Raw genomic sequence first — 17,636 nt, forward strand, 5'->3', positions numbered from 1 at the left:
TTGAGCATTGCAGGTGCCTGCACTCAGTGCTGTCAGCAGCTCTGACAGGTTCTGGTTGGGGGTCAGAGGAGGTGAGTTCTGTTCTGTGTAACCCTGTGATTCTCTGTCTGTGTGTTTACAAATAGTTCTGTATGTGTCTTCATGAAATAATGAATTATAAATATGATTTTTAACTTTTTGATGTTTGCTTCCCACCCAAATCTCTATCCCTCTCTTACTGTCTTGTCTCTGTCCTGCTGCCTGATGTTTGGATCTTCACATTCTACAGGACTTACCTGCTAGATGGGTTAGTATTGAATTTTGTATCTTGCAAATTTTGGTGATGTGTTCTGCTCTATGTGTTTTCTCCTGCTGTTACATTGCTTGTGAAAGCTGTGCTCAAACCCCTTTTATTTAAAAAGAGCAACCTTTTGCTGAGGTGCACAGACACAGGAAACAAGATTTTGGAGTAGTTAGCTATAAAGCAGTAGAAACATAACAATCTCCTAGTCAAAAGCAGAATTACAACAGGCAGCCACTGGCACACCATGGAATTCCTGACTTTTGCTCTTGCTTTCTCTGAGGGCTTGCACAGGAGAAGGCCCTTAATTTGGGAAGATATGAGAGAATGTAGCTCCTTTCCAAAGGCAGGCTAATCTGACATTTATAGTTTTTTAGCTTAAGAGACTTGCCTTGTGAAATGAAACATTTGACCATAACTGTTCTGAGCACAGTGAAACCTCCAAAGTTTTGATAAGTAGAAGGGAAGATTCTTACAACATTTTGCTGATATTACATATCTTAAAACCCTGTAGCTTGCAAATATGAACTGCCCACTCTTCATCTGCTGCAGAACCATGGCCCACACAAATTTTAGCCTTGACATGAGAAAACCAACCTTCCAACATGAATTGAAGAAGCTGTTGGAATTTGCCAGCAGTTTTAAGCCCCCTCTGTGTCCACAGCAATGGTTCCTGATGAGGATGGGTGCTGGCCATTTGTCTGGAAGTGGAAAGGAAATAATAAGATCCTTAAATGTTTTCAGACTACCAAAGCCTCTGCAAATGTGTCTGCCCCGTTAAATTCCTTCAGCAGGACGAGTCTCAGCACAGTGGCAGCTTTGTGATAAGATGTGATGTCAAATGCCAGCACTCTGTGGGCCAGGGCAGAGGCTGTGAGTGAGCCTCTGCACAGGGCTGGAGAAGGCCAGGCCCTTGCTCCTAAAGAGAAAGCTTTTCCTAACAGAAGCATGGAATCTTCACAGATAATTCTGCTGCTTAGTTGCTCTGTAATGATCACAGTCTCTTGTGTTCTGCCAGATAAAAATAGTTTGCCCTGGTTTTGTTGTACAGTTTAATGGAATGGAGCAGATTTTCCTGGAATGGGTGAATTCCCTCCTCCTTTGTCAAGTAGTGATGTAGATTAGTTCTGGTATCCAAGAACCAGTGAACAGAAAGGAGCCATTCACTAAAAGACTCAGGGTCAGAGTTAGAGATCCTCATGCCAAGCTCTTTTGTTGAACAAATTACCAGAGGGCTGCTGATATGCCAGGCAGAATTTGTCCCTAATTCTCTGTGAATAGATTAAAACCGTGGATTTAGTTCCAAGAGGCACTGGCTGTGCTTAGAGCTTCAGGGAAGTGTCAGGAGGAGAGCTGCCATGCACACTCCTTGCTTTGCAGCTTGTGTGTGCTCAGCACTGCCTGGGGAGGGGTGTTCTTTGGGGAAGGGAGGAAGAACAATTTGGAGTTTAGGAAAAAAAATGCTTTTAAGCAATCTGTAGATGAGCTAACTGCAAAACTTCAGCTTGTCTCTTACCGAGACTCACTTTTTGGTGACTTACCTGAAAATAATAATGGTTTATTTTTGTGTATGTGCAACCAGCATTTAAATAATTTTCTCTCATTAAGTACTTGCTTGTGTTTGCTGCAAGGCAGTGCTGGCTTGGAGTGTGGCTCCACTGCAGTGGCCGTGTTTTGGTGTGTTCTTTCCTCTGTTCTTTCTTTCTTCCTTCCTTTTTGGAATTTACTTGGTTTCTTTCCTTTGACTAGCATAGCATATCGTCGTGTCATTCGTGTCTATCAGTATGAAGTTGGGGATGATCTATCTGGAAGGTTTTTTTCCTCTTATTTTCTTACCTCACTTTGGTTTTCAAATGCACTCGTTAATTCCAAGGCTCGCTTTCCTTCCAACTAACTTTCACGGCTTAGAGATGCTTGGAGGTTTTGTTTCCCTGTTGGTTCTTTCCACGGTTGGTTCCCAGCTTCCTGCTCAAGGCTCTGGGCGTGCGCTTCATCTCTAGGCGGGCGTTGAGTCTGAGCCTTAACCCTGTGGTGAGAAACACCCAGATGTTTGGTGCATTTCATTGCTACAGAGTGATTCAGCACTTGAAATCCCCATTCTCAAGAAGCTCAAAAACATGTGGGAAGACAGTCCAGTGGGGATGAAAACCTGGTTTTAGTGACTGAAATACCAGAGATTCAGGTTTTAGGAACTTTAATACCCCAGAGTCAGAGGACACCCCATCTGCACAGCACCCAGACTCACTGTCCACGTGTGGGTCACCCAGTGCGAGCTCTCACCGTACGTGTTGGAAGGACAGAGATTCCCAAACACGGCTGCTTAGAGATTGCTTGGGATCTTGGGGTGGGGGAGAAGCAGCATCCAGAGACTGTCCATAGCTAGTCTGTATGAAGGAGATCTTGGAGCCCCTGGCCACTGTGGGAACCTGCATGTAAAGCCCAGGGTGGAAATCACTGGGCAGAGTGGCTGAACCTCAGCTGCTCTGGGTGCAGCATGGAGAGGTGGGGTGGGAAAGGCACCTTTCCACCAGGCACTGCTGAGCAGCAGAGGTCTGTAGCTCTCTGCGAGGATTATGCCACATTAAGATTACTTTTCAGCCAAACCAGTAGTTCTCACCATCTTTTTTTCCCCTCATTTTCCCCTTTGTAACACACCTTCGTAGAGCTCCTGTACCTGACTGCAAATACAGCCCATCCCCAGTGACTCACCTGCAGTTGGTGTGTGTGGTGTGTGCTGGGCACGGGGCAGGGGGTGGGACTGCACTAAATTCTAATTCCATGAGGTCCAGTAAAGCGGGTGCTTTGAGTCTGGCATGAAGTGTGGCTGCTGATCATGTTGCCTTTCAAATGGGGCTAGAAATTAACTATATACAGAAATAAGAATCAGACAAAATGTACAGTGTCAGTCTAATAGGATGAGTCAGAATAAACAAAACACAAATCCAGTGTTTAAATATATGAAAGGATTTTTCATTTCAAGGAAGGACTGTTAATTTCAAGCCCCACATGCCATTTTTAAATGAGATAAGTGCCTTCTCTCACTGTTGTTCTGTGTTTAGGTCATGTATGGTGGAAGAATCAGGAACACTGGAGTCACAGCTGGAAGCTACTAAAGTAAGTGATGTGCACCTATGGCTAAAACAGCATTTCCAGCTGGCTTGGGAACACAGAGCAGGAAGGGAAATGCATGGAATTGTGTGGGAAAATCTTAATTGATTTCAGACATTTGGAATACTGAAGAGACCTCTGGGATTATCTGTTTACATATCTGATGTCTACTTCATCGCAGGCCATTAAACAACACTGATTTAGTTTTCTATTTTTTTTCCTTTTTCCTAAAGGAGGTGGGGTAGGGCAGAGAGGATACAATATTTTTAGCACATTTCCTAATAAGAAGTTTTTTAGTCTCCAGAACTGGTTTGCAAGCTCTAGTTTAGAATAGTGAGCATGAAGATGAACATTGCTCTGAATCTTATTTTACAAATCCCAGTATATGGACATAAAGTCCTAGGAGAAAAAGAAGAGTATAACCCTTCCTCCCCTGCCAGCCTCTGTTCTAACTTTTCTAAGTTTGGGGTTTTTTTGGTGCTCCATGATTTCTCTCCTCTTTGCTCCCTTCTCACAGCGCAAGCACCAAGAGATCCGAGCTATGAGGAGCCAGCTAAAGAAAATTGAGGACCTTGGAGCAGCCATGGAAGAGGCACTTATCCTGGACAACAAATACACAGAACACAGCACTGTGGGGCTGGCACAGCAGTGGGACCAGCTGGACCAGCTGGGGATGAGGATGCAACACAACCTGGAGCAGCAGATCCAAGCCCGGTACTGCCTGGCCCACGTGCGGTTTGAAGTGTCTGACTGGGGGTGGGAGGAAAGGCAGGAGCTGCCCATGCCTGCAGCCAGCCTTGCATGGTCTGTGCTAAAGGGTCTCCTGTGCTCAGAGCAATGGATACAGTGAGCTTGTACATCCCCAGCACCTCCCAGTTCCCTTCAGAGGGATGAAGTGGGCAGTTTTAGAACAGCTCTTGTTGGCCATGAGCAAGGGTGGGATCTTAGTGGAACAGTTTTATTCTGTGGAATAAGTGTGTACAAATGTTCCCATGTGGAATGGTTGTTTGCTCCTTTGTCCTCACTGTGTGGTGCAGCTGCTGGGCTGAGTACCACAGCTCAGGAACTGCTACTCAGCTTTGCTGCTTCCTTTTCAGGAACACCACTGGAGTCACCGAGGAGGCCCTGAAGGAGTTCAGCATGATGTTCAAGTGAGTTGCAAGGAACATAGGCCAGAGGAAGGCTTGGGAGATATTTCTGGCACATGGATGGCTCTTGTTTGCAGGATCTATTTGTGGCTCCTTTGTTGTCTGCCCCACTTTGTGCTGAGCTGCTCCATTCTCTGCCAGAGGGAAACAGCCTGCAGCCCCTGCTGCTGGCAGTGCCAATGCATTCCAGCTGAGAATACAGCTGGGGTTGTTTTGGTGGGGAAGGGGTGATTTTTAAGCAAAGTTAAGAATTTGTGCATATTTTTCATGTATGCTAGATAGAACTATTTATTGATACAAACTCATTTGTACAGAATAGGGGCTGGTTATAACCTTGATCTAGTTTTCAGCTCACTTTACAGCTCTCAGGACTCAGTAACTGACACACGTGGGTTCTGGTTTTATGTTTTTAGGCACTTTGACAAGGACAAATCTGGACGACTCAATCACCAGGAGTTTAAGTCTTGCTTGCGCTCTCTCGGCTACGATTTGCCCATGGTTGAGGAAGGAGAGCCAGACCCTGAGTTTGAGTCTATTCTTGACACTGTAGATCCCAACAGGTATGTGAGTTGGACCTCAATGTACTGCAAAATTCATGGAGGTATTGGCTGGGGAGTTGGCTGGAAGGTTCTTCACAAGCTGAGAGCTGTGGCTGTTTTTACAGTCACTCATGTGAAAGCCTTAAGGAAGGCAAGACTGACATTTGTAAAGACGAAATTCACTTTGAGAGAATGATCTGGTGTTGAGTCTCCTGCGTTAAGACTTCACTCCTCCCAGAACAGTTCAGCCCCTCTCTGGAGGGCCTGGCAGTGCTGTGCTCTGGGTGCTCACACTGTTTCTCTGGCAGGGATGGACACGTCTCACTGCAGGAGTACATGGCCTTCATGATCAGCCGGGAAACGGAGAATGTGAAATCCAGCGAGGAGATCGAGAGCGCCTTCCGCGCCCTCAGCTCCGAGGGGAAGCCCTACGTGACCAAGGAGGAGCTCTACCAGGTAACTGCTGGTTGTTGACCCCAGGGAGGAACACACAGGACTTTTGTTCATAGCTAAAGCCCAGCACTAATGGCTTGGAGGCTCATGTCACTGGAGCTGAGTCAGTTCTGACCCTGCCAGGGGATCCCCTGCAGCAAACACAGAAATTGTGTGACAGTCCTACACAGTTGCTTTCTTGGCTCCATAGAGGAAAAGCTTTAGGTACCAAAGACCTGCTCAGGTTGAATAAAACAAGAGGTACTCAAAGGTCTGGAAGGGAGTGCACTGTCCTCAGAACTTCCCTTCCATCATTTGGGAAATTAGATGGGGGATGTTTCTCCAGACAGCAATTCAAAGGAAGAGCTTGAGCCTAAGTTTAGACAGTAAGAGCATCTCCTCCCTCTCACTGCCCTGCCAAAACAGCAAGTTTTTCCTGTCTGAATACCACCAGCTGGCAGGGAAATAAAGAGTTTGCAGTGCTTCCTTGTCCCAGTTACCTGCTCTGTCTTCTGCTTGGTGGGAAGGCTCTGGTCAGGCCTTCCAACCTGTAACCAAATAGTGCCAAAAGCCAGAGCATTTCCATGCTGGGCGTAGATGTGCTGCTCTGGTTTCTGCCCTGGGGAATGGGAGGGCTGCCTGTCAATGCCCCCTGGCAGCCCCAGAGCCCTCTCAGCCCTACGCTGTCTCTCTTTCAGAACCTGACCCGGGAACAGGCCGACTATTGCATCTCTCACATGAAACCCTACATGGATGGCAAGGGCAGGGAGCTGCCTTCTGCCTACGACTACATAGAATTTACACGTTCACTCTTTGTGAATTGATCTGAAACACTAGCACCAAAAGATGCAAAGGACATGCTCACGTTTGCTGACTGTAGCTCTGCATGTGTCTCTCTCTCTTTGTGCTCTACAATAATCAATGTTACGTTATGATGTAACCTTAAAGTGCTTAGCTTAAAACTCTTAGGGAAAAGAAACATGTTGCAGTGTGCTTCAATAAAAGTTACTGGTCGAACCACATCATTTTGTGTTTAATGGTTAAATGCAAATTTAACTCTTATGTGGAGGCAACTCCAGCTGTTGGTTACCTGTGTTTTCCAGGCCAACACTGGAACAGGTGAGTGGGGAATTGTTCCTGGAGTCAGGACAGTTACAAGCTTCACAGAGCTGTTGTGCTGCTCCCTCAGTCCATGATCTCACTTGCCAGCTGCTCCAGGTGACTCATTTCCCTTGGTCCCTGCTCAGTGAAGTCGGAGCTCAGCTGCCAGACTTTGACTGTCCCAGCAGCATCCCCTGCTGCCAGGAGCCGCGTGTGCTTGGTGTTGAATTCCAAACAATACACAGGGCAGTCACTCACAGACTGCTTCAGGGACACTGTGGGCTTCTGCGTGCTCCTCCCAAGGTCAAACAGGTGCACCTCTCCTGCAGACACAGACATTCATTGCAGCTTCATGGCAACAGACATCTATCTAACAGCAGGTAAGTATCTGCTTAGTCTGGCACTGAGAGTTATTTTTAACCTGTTTCCCCTGCTGATGGGTGTCTAGGCTGTGACAGACAGCTGACATTACTGCAGGCAGCATGGATTTGTTCTGTCAGAAACCTGAAACCAGCTTGCCAAATTCTGTGAAACCTCCATTCTTTAACTCAAAAATGTTTGGGCAATTTTCTAAGGAAAAAGTTTTCATTTTAAACCATTACTTCTGGAAGTAGATGCCAAAAACAAGCTGGAAATAGATTTAGCCACAGTGGTCTTGCTGTGCTGTATTCCTGTGAATGACTGTGGCAACAGATTTAAAGGTACCATCAGAAGTGAAAAATAAATGCTGGTTCACCTTGTTAAAGTTAGAAATTACTCCTTTGTACTAATTACACAGTGAAAACAGCGGCCACTGCTCTGTGCTTGTGGGATCTGCTAATCAGTACAATCGACCTGACTAATTAATATCCAGAACACTCTTAATTTTATGCTCAAGAGAAGGCACCTGCAGTTACTTGCCTTCCCCAGATGCAGCTGCAAAAACCAGTGGTCGAACTGGAGACCAGCGTACACAGAACAGGTATTTCTTTGATAACTGTAGAGCAAAGAGGGGCTGTGTCTGCAACATGGAGTGCAAGTGAACTTGTCCGTCGGTCCCACAGCTCAGAAAGAGGTTCCTGGGGGAGAGAGGAAGCGAGAAACAGCTCTTTTTGTTTTACTGCTAACGATGAAGAACAGAAATCAGTCAAGGAGCATGACCTCGGACAATATTCCTGTTTTGTAAAGGTCTATGTTTCCTAAAGCACAAATTGCCAGGCTGTGCTGTGGGCTGTTTGTTACTGCCCTCAATTAAGCTTAATGAGGGCTTGTATTGACCGCCATGGGTTGTGGCCCAGGGCTGCCTGAGAACTGCTGATCTAGAGCTGGGCATTGTTCGAGCTGGGCTTGTCTCATGCAAATTAAATGCAAACCTGGACTGTCAGCATGTTTCACAGAAACAGGGCTTGGGGCCTCCACGGCTGGTGGGTGAATTGCTGGCAGAGATGGGAGCTTCTCATTTAAATTCTGGCAGCTACTGATGGCAGAAAAATCTTCAGTAAGAGACTTAGTGATCTGCCCAAGTGAAGGACTTTATAATCTCCTTGGCTTTAAACTGAGTTTTAATTGTAACAAACTGGATGATCTAAAGAAGGTGCTAGTGTTGCTCATGTGCCCACATGCAGCACAGTCCAGTAGGCAGCTTCGCCAGAGCCAATGGATGTTTTTTCTCTGCTAGGTGACCCTTTTTTGGAACTTGTACACACCCCAGGGGCTATTTTGTGTTTAGAGCCAGGCAGTGATCGTGTCCCACATGCAGCACTTGCCTGTGGAAGGGCGAGCAGCTCACGGAGTACACGGGCCCAGCGTGAGGGGAGAAGGCGAGCTCTGCCGGCGCCCTGAGGGGAACGGAGCCGCCCGGCGGCGGGAGGGCCGGGCCCTGGGCCGTGCTGGAGCACCGCAGGCAGTACCCGCCTTCCACACCCACAACGAACACATCGGCATCGAAGGGTGAGAAGGACAGCGAGGTCACCCCCACGGCTGCCTCTCCCCAGGCCACCTGGGCAGAGAGAGACAGAGCTGGTGTGAGCTGGGGCTCCCCAGAGAGGCACAGGTGGGCAGGGCCTGCTGGGGGCCCAGCGGGCTGTTCACAGCACAGCTTGTGATAGCTTCGTGTTTGTACCACTGAATCCTTCCTACAAATGGGTTCACATGAATTAACATCACAAGCAAGTTCTCCATCCTGGTAACTTCTCTTTAGAGCATGGCAAAACCTCAGCTGTTGTCAGTCTTCTCAGAATGATTTCTGTATGGCAAAGGAGCTGTGGATCAAGGGTGTGTATGTTCAGAAAGGGCTTTTCCTGGCCCTTCTGGGAGCAGGGCAAGCTCTGATACCTGGGCTCCAAGGTTCAGTGTTTTTATGGAAAAGGCACTCTTTGAGCTGCTGAACTCACCTTCTTCAGCCGAGTGCTGCGAGGGATCTGCTGAGCCACGATGGCAAATCCTTCAGCCAAGGCCAGCCGCCCATCCCGCTCCTCCCTCCACACGAGGATCTTCCCATCTGTCCCCACACTCAGCAGCCGGGCGTGGTTTCTGTGCCTGGTGTCAGGTAACCAGTGAACCTGTTCCAAATGCCAAGAGCTCAGGACAACGGGGACTGTCACAATTGCCCAGCCCACGCAGCCTGTGGTGACACAGGGGCAGAGCCAGGCACCAGCCTGGTACCAAAGGAGCTTCTGCTGGGAGCTGGCACAGACTGATGTAAGGAAAGAAACACATCCAGTGTTCAGGGCTGAATCTCCATTGCAGTTTCTGTGGTTCACCTGCCCTGACTTTTGGGATAGGCATTTATGGCACTTTCACCCAGTTCTAAACAACAGCATTTTCCTGAATAGCAGATGAGAAAAATACACAGAATGTCCAGAGTCACAAGGCCCCAGAAGGGCAAAATCCTTAGGAAGCCAGACTGGATGACATGCTTGTAAAATCCCCTTAAAGCATGTGGCTTTAAGCTTCCAAGGATCATGGACACTTTCCCATTTGTGTTTTTAAACCACTCCAAGTATCACTGGTTGCATCTCCCTTAATAAACAATTACAGTTTGGGAATCAGTCTGCTTTTCATTTAACCTGGACAGTCAGAAGTTATTTTTTACAGGCTGTCTGTTCAGGAACTAGATTTGGGGGAAAATAACCAACCAAAAAAGAATATAACTGCTGAAATGTCTGTGAACTGCCTGGCTGTGGACAGGAACCAAAGGGATGACACAAAGCAGTGGCAACTCTCACCTGCCCCAGCCCTATCTGCTAACAGTGCTCTCTATTACCTGATAGACTGGGTCAGTGTGGGTGTCATCTGTCATCCCTGTCCTCCAGATGACAGGGTCTTCTGTCCTGCTGGTGTCCCACACCACCAACTCCCCACTGAACAGGCCACCTGAAAGGACAAATACAGAACATCTGAGTTCTGACAGCTCAGAACAAATGCACAAATGGAGCAATGGTGGAAACAGACCCACCAGCTTCAAAGGTTGGGCAGTTCTGTGCAGGGCACAGCCAGTTCTGGTGTAAGAGAATATTGCTCTGCTGAAATAAGTTTATTCCCTTACAGCCAGGGCTGGATTTCCTTCTCTTCACCTCTCTCTGAGGAGAAGATATAAAGGCAGGTGTCACTGAAGAAGCAGCAAGTTCCAGTTCAGATGTAACAGTGCACTTATCTGTGTTGGTGGCCATTAGTTCCTCAGTTTGAGGAGCTGCAAAGCTGTTCCTTTACAGGAAATCTGAGGCTGGGCTCAGAGAGAGAAACCAAAGGATCCAGGTTGCAGGAAAAAGGGTATGTTTCAAGCATGGTCTGAGTTAAGAACAACCCACCAGCTATCAGTGATGGCTGGGAGGGATGGAAAGCCAGGCACATGACAGAACTGGGAACATCCACCACCAGGTCAGGGTGCTGTGGATTCAACCCTCTTCTGTCCAGATTCCAGGTACAAACATAGGATTTTTCTGTGCTCCAGTCCCCATCATCCAACCTGAAAAACAAAAAGCTACATCTTGCTTTGAGTGTTCCAGAGTATTCCAGTCCAGCAGAGCTCTGAGATTCCCCATGGTCACCTCAATGTGCTGCTTTGGTTCCCATCATGAAGGGATCATGAGGGGATGGAACTTCTCTGGGGGCTGGTTTATGCAGGATGTGACAGGGAACATGTCTGTGCTTACCTCAAAGTAGCAGCCAGTAAATTTTGGGTACAATTTCCCTATTCCAAGACCTACTCACCATTCAAATAATGGAACAATCAAAAGAGTGCATATGGAAAGTTCATGGAATGAATTCTGCTGAGGGTACCCACAGACACAAAAACCACATCCTCATCTGCAAACTGCTGTAGACTGGGAGAGCAGAAGGAGCAACTAACATACGAGTTTGCCCTGTTTTACTCTTCCCTATGCATTCTCTCATGGAAACCCTCTTTTTGCTGGGGCTTTTAATGTAAGGAAAGAGGAGCATTAAAAAAAATAAAGGGAAAAGTAAGGCCAAGAAAGAGGGAGCTGCTATAGACATTAATGGATTAGATAAATTATTTGTGAAACCCTTATTTCAGAAATCTTTCAACATGTTATTACATGTCCATGGCACCAGGCACATGCATAAACAGGTGCCAGGTTCATCCAGGGTGCTCAGAGACCACATTAAACATCATGATCTCAGTGAAGATAAAGTGCATTCTCCCAAACCTCACCTACAGATATTTGCAAGTGCATCTGCTCTTTACATCTTTCAAACAGAATCTACCTAGAAACAAATCAGTAAGATTGTGTATCCATTTTCAGGGTGGGGGGAAGGTAGAAGAATTAAAAGATAAATTCAGGACTTGCCTGAAATTTTGTTACTTTGAATATTAATAATTTAACTTGCATAAGGGGTGGATATAGATATATATATATATGTCAGTTTATTACTGCAGAGAAAGCAAACATATCTAGACCTCAGGTCAGCCTGAGCCATCACATCAGCCTCAGCTGCACTCCCAAATCCCTCTGGATACTCACCGGCCATAGGAACATGCAATGACAGATCCTGTGGCATTCCATGACACACCAGTGACCTGCAGGTTCTGATCCTGAGCCTCTGGGTATGACAATGTATGCAAACACAACACCTGGAAGAGATCAAATCCAAGCACTGAGGCAACAATCTCTGAACAGAGAGAAATGAGATCTGTGCCCAGTCCTGGTGTGATTGTGGGGTTACAGTGTGGGTTTTCCTCAGTCCAAGAATTTATGTGAAAAGGTTGTTGAATTCCTGTTGGGAAACAAACCCACAACACAACTGTCACTCAAACAACCTCTCAGAGACTGCACAGCTCTGGAAGGCTGTGCCTAAGAATTTACAGCAGCTGCCAGGTGTGAGTTTGGCACTCTCTGAGCTTCACAAGTAACAGTTTGAAAATGCCAGTCCCAACATGTACTGTCTGATACAAATTGCTTCCATTCCTGAGCACCATGCACTAAACAAACCTAAGCAGGCAGAGCTGCCAACTCACTGACTGCAACTGTTCCTAGATCCCTGCTAGGCTGGAGTGCTCTGAAGAGGCTGAAGAAAAGCCTACACCAACTGCAGGCTTCCTCCTCTCAATGCTACTACAGCTCAGTCACCAGCAGGAAGAACAGTTTTACCAAGCAAGGAGAAAGCTGAAAAAACCCCAAGGCAACCCAACTGGTAATGTTTAATTATTAGAACCTGGCAAGAATAATCACAGCAATAAGGACTAACAACTTAGAGTAACTGAACTCTGCTTGGACAATGACCTGAATTCTGTCACTTACTGTTTCATCCTGATCTGTCCAGTTCACTTCAAAGCCATCAAAGGCGTGACTTTTCCAGTTTTTATTTAGTTCTTTGATAACAGCATCCTCCACTCTCTGAAGGAATGACAGAAGCCCAGTGTAATCTACTTGGACTTCTTGCTGGAAGTCTTGGACAGCATCTTTGCTCTGTTCTGTCTGCACCGCAGCATCTCGTGCTATATGAGACTGTGCTGCAGCTTCTGCTGTTGAAATTTTCCCAGTCTGGCAAGTTTTCTAGTGAAAGAAGACAGACAGTCTATAGTCTAAGCAGAAAAACAAGTGTTGCACAAGGCATTCAAAGCACCTTCCCCTTCCTGCCGTTTCACGGAGACATTCCAGCCCCTCTGGTTCATGGTTAACCACAGGGTACCTCCGTACCTGCCCAGGTGTTGGTGATGCGTTTGTGACCTTCCGATAATCTGATCGGAGGCAGAAATGCCCGAATACCAGACTCAGGCACTGCTCTAAAGCACGGAATGGGAAGGACGGGAGAAGGCAAGAAGGCAGCGAGCTCCAGAGTAAGGAGCGAGCAGCGCGCACGGTGACAGCGCAGCATTGTCAGCTCTCAGCTGCGGCGCAGCAGCCGCTCGGCCGGTTCTTTGCCACTCCGCACACCGGGGCTAAATCTGCACAACGCTGACAGGACAGAGCCGGCGGGCGGGCACAGGCCCCGCACGGTGCCAACAACTACCGGAGCGGGAGGGCTCGGTCCCGGGCCCTGCTGGAGCCGCGGGACCTGCGGGGGGGTCGCGGATGAACAGAGAGGGGTGCAAGTCGGGGCACGGTCCCTGAAGGTCCGGGGAAGGCGCAGCCTTGACAGCCGCCCCCTGCCCGGCCCGGCGGTACAAGAGCGCGGAGCGGGGCCGCCCCGGGGGTCTCTCACCGCCTCGCAGCGCGCGCTCCGGGCGCTCCTCCACAGCGACTGCACGTCGGCACCGGGTGCCGTCCTGTCCGCGAACATGCCGGGGCCGGAGAGGGCCCGGGGGCATCGGGGGTCGCTCCCGGCGGTCCCGGCCCGTGGCGCTCCCGCCACCCGCGCCTCCGGTTCCCATGGAAACGGGCGCGCGATGACGTCACACGAGCGCCGAGCCCGCCGGCCTGAGAGCGGTAAAGTGAGCCGGGTGGGGCCATGTTGGGGAAGGGCGCGGGGCGGCGGGGCTGGGCGGGTGGTGGCTCTGTACGGCCTATCCCGGCACCTTCGTTACAGCCGTGGGTCCGGCTGAGGCTGCTTCTCCCCCTTCGGTCGCTCCCGCCGTAGCTGCGCTGGGGCCCGGCTGGTCCCGCTGCGGGCACGGGTGGCAGCGCACGCGAAGGGCGCGGGGTGCCAGGAGTTAAGATGGCGGCGGGGAGGGGGCGACAAAGCCGAGCGCGGTGGAGAGCGGGGACTGGGCCGCCTTGCGAGGGAAGCTCTATTGGCTGTCACCGTGTGGTTGCCCTGGAATGGGGCCGGCTCAAGGCACACTTCGTGCCCGGGGTGTGCTCTGGCTCGTTGCTCTGCTCGCTGCCGCCGTTGGTTTTGATGGGGGAATGAGGGTAATTGGTGCCCAGGCTGAGTTGCTGTGTGGCCGGGCTGGCTGCACGCCCGCGGGGCTGCTCTCCGGGAGCCGCCCGGTACCGGGTACCGGCCCCTGCATCCGGATACCCTGTGCTGCTCCTGTCCGCAGGGACACGGACTGCTGCTGGAGCTTATTTAAGTGGTTATTCCTAACAGGAATGTCTCTACTTGGAGATTTTTTCTAACTAACTCATTGGAACAACCTGATGATGAATGCACAGGCTAAATTTAGTGCTGGCATAAGCAGGCACAGATGCACCAACTTCAGCGGAGTTATTCCGGCTGTTGCTGGGAAGGAGTCTGGCCTGTGTGTAGGAATCAAGGCTGCAGGATACAGAGTAGGAGCTCAGCAGAACGATTGTAGTGCTTTCACCTCTTGAGCACATGTGAGTCCATTTATATCACAGCTGAGTGCAATCGTTCTGCTGAGGAATTTAAAGTACTACACAATTAACAATGAAGTAAGAGTCCCTAGGACGAATAGTAGAGAACTCTTATAGCCATTTTACAGACAGTGAAACTGGAGCAGGAGGAGGTTCAGTGGCACCTCCTTCAAAAGTAAAAAGTCCCAATGGAACTGAATCCTGTAGAATTTCAAATCCTGGCTGGAGTGGACCATCATGATACCCCATAGAAGAGACAAGAACATAAAAGCATAAACACTCTTGGGCTGGACTGATGGCCCTTTTAGCCCTGTCATCTCTCTCTCATCAGCACAGGAGTTAATCTGAATTTCCAAAGTTCAAGCTTGGCATCTCCAACAGCAGCTGGTTCATGTGGAAGCGTGAGCAATGGCAGTCAAAGACCATCTTGGATGTAACTGAGCACTTTCCCAGCTCACTTCTCCTGCAGGCAGGCTCCTGGCTTTGGGTCACTGCATGGGGCAGCTTTTCATGTGTTGAAAAACTGATACAAAATATTTGAACCCAATAGCAGAGTAGTTTTCTTAAGAGGGTCTTAATACTTATCCTCTATAAATAGATCATCTTCAGTCATCAATAAATTATCTTTAATTGCTATGATTAGAACTGCCAAGGCATATTACTCTTTAGTAGAGGAGTAAATATTATGAGTGTAAATTAATCTACAGGCTGTATCATCATAAAAATGCTAAGCACAAACTGCAATTTAAAAACTTTAAATAACTTGTCAGGGGGGACTTAAGGAGAAAAGTTTGTGGGTTTTTGAGATGGCAAAGAGATAAGAAAACTGGAATTTAGGTATGTGAAACACAGAAATAAATCCACTTTTTAGCCAGTCGTATGCAAAGTTACTGCAAATGTAGAACATGTTCCCTGTATCGTGGTGCATGTCCGGGCTTTTACTTCCCTGAGGATGAGAAAAGAGCAAACAGCTCCAGACAAGGACTGTTGTAAGTAACTGCACTTTGATGCTTTATTCCAATTTCTCTGGGGTTTCAATATATCAAAGATATTTCAAGAAATCTTATGTTGCTTTTTTTTCCTGGCCTGGCAGTATCAGATATATGGATGTTTCTGTCTTCACATCATGAGAAATAAGGCAAAATCGGGGATGAGTGGGGGAGGGCTGTTACTTGCCTGAGGCTACCCAGTCTCTTTTAAGTGGCTGCTTTTACGGGGCTGATCTGTGCTTTTTCCTCCCAGTTTCATGAGACAGAGTGTAGGAAGTTTTCACTTTTACATAATGGAGCAAATCAGCATCAAAAAACAACAAGAGAAGGTTGAGGTAAAGAGAAAACAAAAACGAAAGCGAGGGGGAAAAATCAGAAAAAAGCTGCACACTAGCGTGTGATCGCTGTGACCTGAGCAAAAGAAATACTCGGAGCTGCATCTCGGTAAAAATTCCCCCACTAGTGGGTGCAGTGGCTGCCCTCGATTTATGATAAATGAAACCATTCAGTTCTGTTGAGGCTCCAGACAGGCGAAACAGGAGATTGTACCCGAAAACGGAGAGTCGTAACTGAGCCTTCTCCTTTTACACCTTCCCCTCCATTCCTTCCACCCCAAAGAGCTGCACCTAAAGAATAAAACAACAAACACAGATCAATCCAGCCATGAGGGAGTTCTTGACTTGGTCTGGCAGGGAGTGGCTTGACAGGGGATTGAAGGTATTGCCTTTGGTGTTTGATGACTGTTCAGAGGAACAGAACTTCATGTGTATTCTTATTTATTCATAGCAAACAGCCAACAAACAAAACTCTTCAACCAACAGCAAGGGTTTGTTTCAAAGAATTGTCACTCCAGAACCTACTTGTTTCTCCAACTTCCATAACCAGCAGGACCTAATGCTGTTCCTTGACAGTTCCCATCCTACCTGTGCACTGCTGAACAGCCCGAGGTGACAGATGTGGTCTGCCTGAGGCCTGGGTACTGAACTATTGCCTTTGCATTAACCAAAGGATGTAACCTGGAGTTTGAAGTGGCTTTATGCTGACATTTTCTGCTTGTTATTTGAGTATGGACAATATCGGATCAGTTACTCCCATGTTTCCCTTTTGTTAGAAATTAATGATTTTTAAATTCACCAAACCTTGAGGGAAGTGAGGTCCCCACAACTGTCAGTGTTGAACCCATGTCCATGTGTCCCACCAGGTGCTCAGTAGCTTGATGAGGGTTCAGGTCCTTGTGTGGACTCTGTGTGTTACTTCAAGCTGTGTGAATCCCCCAGCTACTTCTTTTCCAGTGCCATCTGTAACAGGCTCATGCATTTTCTCTAATTTGTGACCTCCTTTTCCCTGTCCCCCCTCCCAAATGTCCCTGCAAATGCTGTGCCCTTTTTGCTTTGAAAACCTATTTTTCCTTGTTAGCAGAAAACATCAGCTTGCTTCTGAAGTCCTGTTACACCAAAAGACAGGATACATTACCAAAAGAATCCATCTCCATTAAAATCATGACCTACTGTGCTTTGCAGAATTAGTCGGGGGTTCCTTATAAATATGGCTGTGGTTTCTTGCCCTGTACAGGTATTGTTTACCCCCTATTCATTCCTTCATGATTAATAACAAGACAAAGATTTTAGTCAAGTGTAAGCAGCCCAGGAAGGAGCAGGGGGAAGCTCTGTGGCAGGTGGCAGCAAGTTACAGCCACAGGGGCATAAAGGCACTGCCAGCAGGGCTGGAATGGCAAGCAGAGCTGGCATGGGGCCGAGTGCCATGGATTGTCCAAAGAGGCATCTGTGAAAGGCTCAGGATCCTCAATCCTGGCTGCCATGGTGCTCTGAACTCAGTGGCAGCTGGGAGTCTCTGCCTTGGGCAGGGCATTGCTGCTGTCAACAGGGTGACTGGCAGTGTCTCTCCTTTTGGTCTCAGCAGCCTCTAGTTCCTGCTGAGTTCGTAGCAGCATGTCCAGCATCTCATCTCAGAAATAAAGGTACAATCTGCTGTGCCACTCCTCAAAGGTACCTGACCCTTTGCAGCGCTGACAGCGTGAAAGAAAACAGAGATCCCTTAAATTAATCCCATATTCAGTAACCATGCATGACTAAAAATTAGTTATCTGTTCTGTACATCACTTCATCAACTCATATTGCATCTGTAGTATCTCAAACAGTTGTTGGAATTTTAACTGCTATGTTTAAAGCCAGTGGCTATATTAGAAAGCAATGTGGACAGATATTAATCCTCTAAACAGAACTGGCTCTCCTTGGCAGAAGTGTGGTTTCAAAATGGGACATTCAGAATAAGTTGTTACATTCCACTTGGTACCAGCAGAATTTACATGGTAGTTCTGG

General features: G+C 47.9%; 2 protein-coding genes across 10 annotated transcripts in view; one reads left to right on the forward strand and one right to left on the reverse strand.

Annotated features, from left to right (window-relative positions):
- Positions 1-6,529, forward strand: part of SPTAN1 (spectrin alpha, non-erythrocytic 1) — a 46,008-nt gene extending 39,479 nt beyond the window's left edge. For 5 of the 9 annotated variants that reach the window (XM_077188970.1, XM_077188969.1, XM_054646179.2 and 2 more), the window contains 8 exons: positions 269-286; positions 2,030-2,092; positions 3,340-3,394; positions 3,906-4,102; positions 4,486-4,539; positions 4,950-5,096; positions 5,384-5,531; positions 6,206-6,529. In XM_077188970.1, coding sequence (XP_077045085.1) covers positions 269-286; positions 2,030-2,092; positions 3,340-3,394; positions 3,906-4,102; positions 4,486-4,539; positions 4,950-5,096; positions 5,384-5,531; positions 6,206-6,331 — 808 coding nt within the window. In that variant the 3' untranslated portion in view covers positions 6,332-6,529. The remainder of the gene's footprint in view (positions 1-268; positions 287-2,029; positions 2,093-3,339; positions 3,395-3,905; positions 4,103-4,485; positions 4,540-4,949; positions 5,097-5,383; positions 5,532-6,205) is intronic. The other 4 variants (XM_077188972.1, XM_054646181.2, XM_077188973.1 and 1 more) reach the window with 1 other exon arrangement.
- DYNC2I2 (dynein 2 intermediate chain 2) lies at positions 6,513-13,516 on the reverse strand. Its single transcript, XM_077188975.1, is given in 10 exon segments — positions 6,513-6,931; positions 7,509-7,666; positions 8,354-8,586; positions 8,981-9,148; positions 9,853-9,962; positions 10,397-10,554; positions 11,573-11,682; positions 12,350-12,604; positions 13,254-13,351; positions 13,354-13,516. Coding segments are annotated over 10 exon segments (1,677 nt in total). The 5' UTR covers positions 13,502-13,516; the 3' UTR covers positions 6,513-6,692.
- Between the last annotated feature and the right edge of the window lie 4,120 nt (positions 13,517-17,636).

This window comes from Agelaius phoeniceus, chromosome 21 (genome assembly GCF_051311805.1).
Source record: "Agelaius phoeniceus isolate bAgePho1 chromosome 21, bAgePho1.hap1, whole genome shotgun sequence".
In the NCBI taxonomy this organism is placed as follows: domain Eukaryota; kingdom Metazoa; phylum Chordata; class Aves; order Passeriformes; family Icteridae; genus Agelaius; species Agelaius phoeniceus.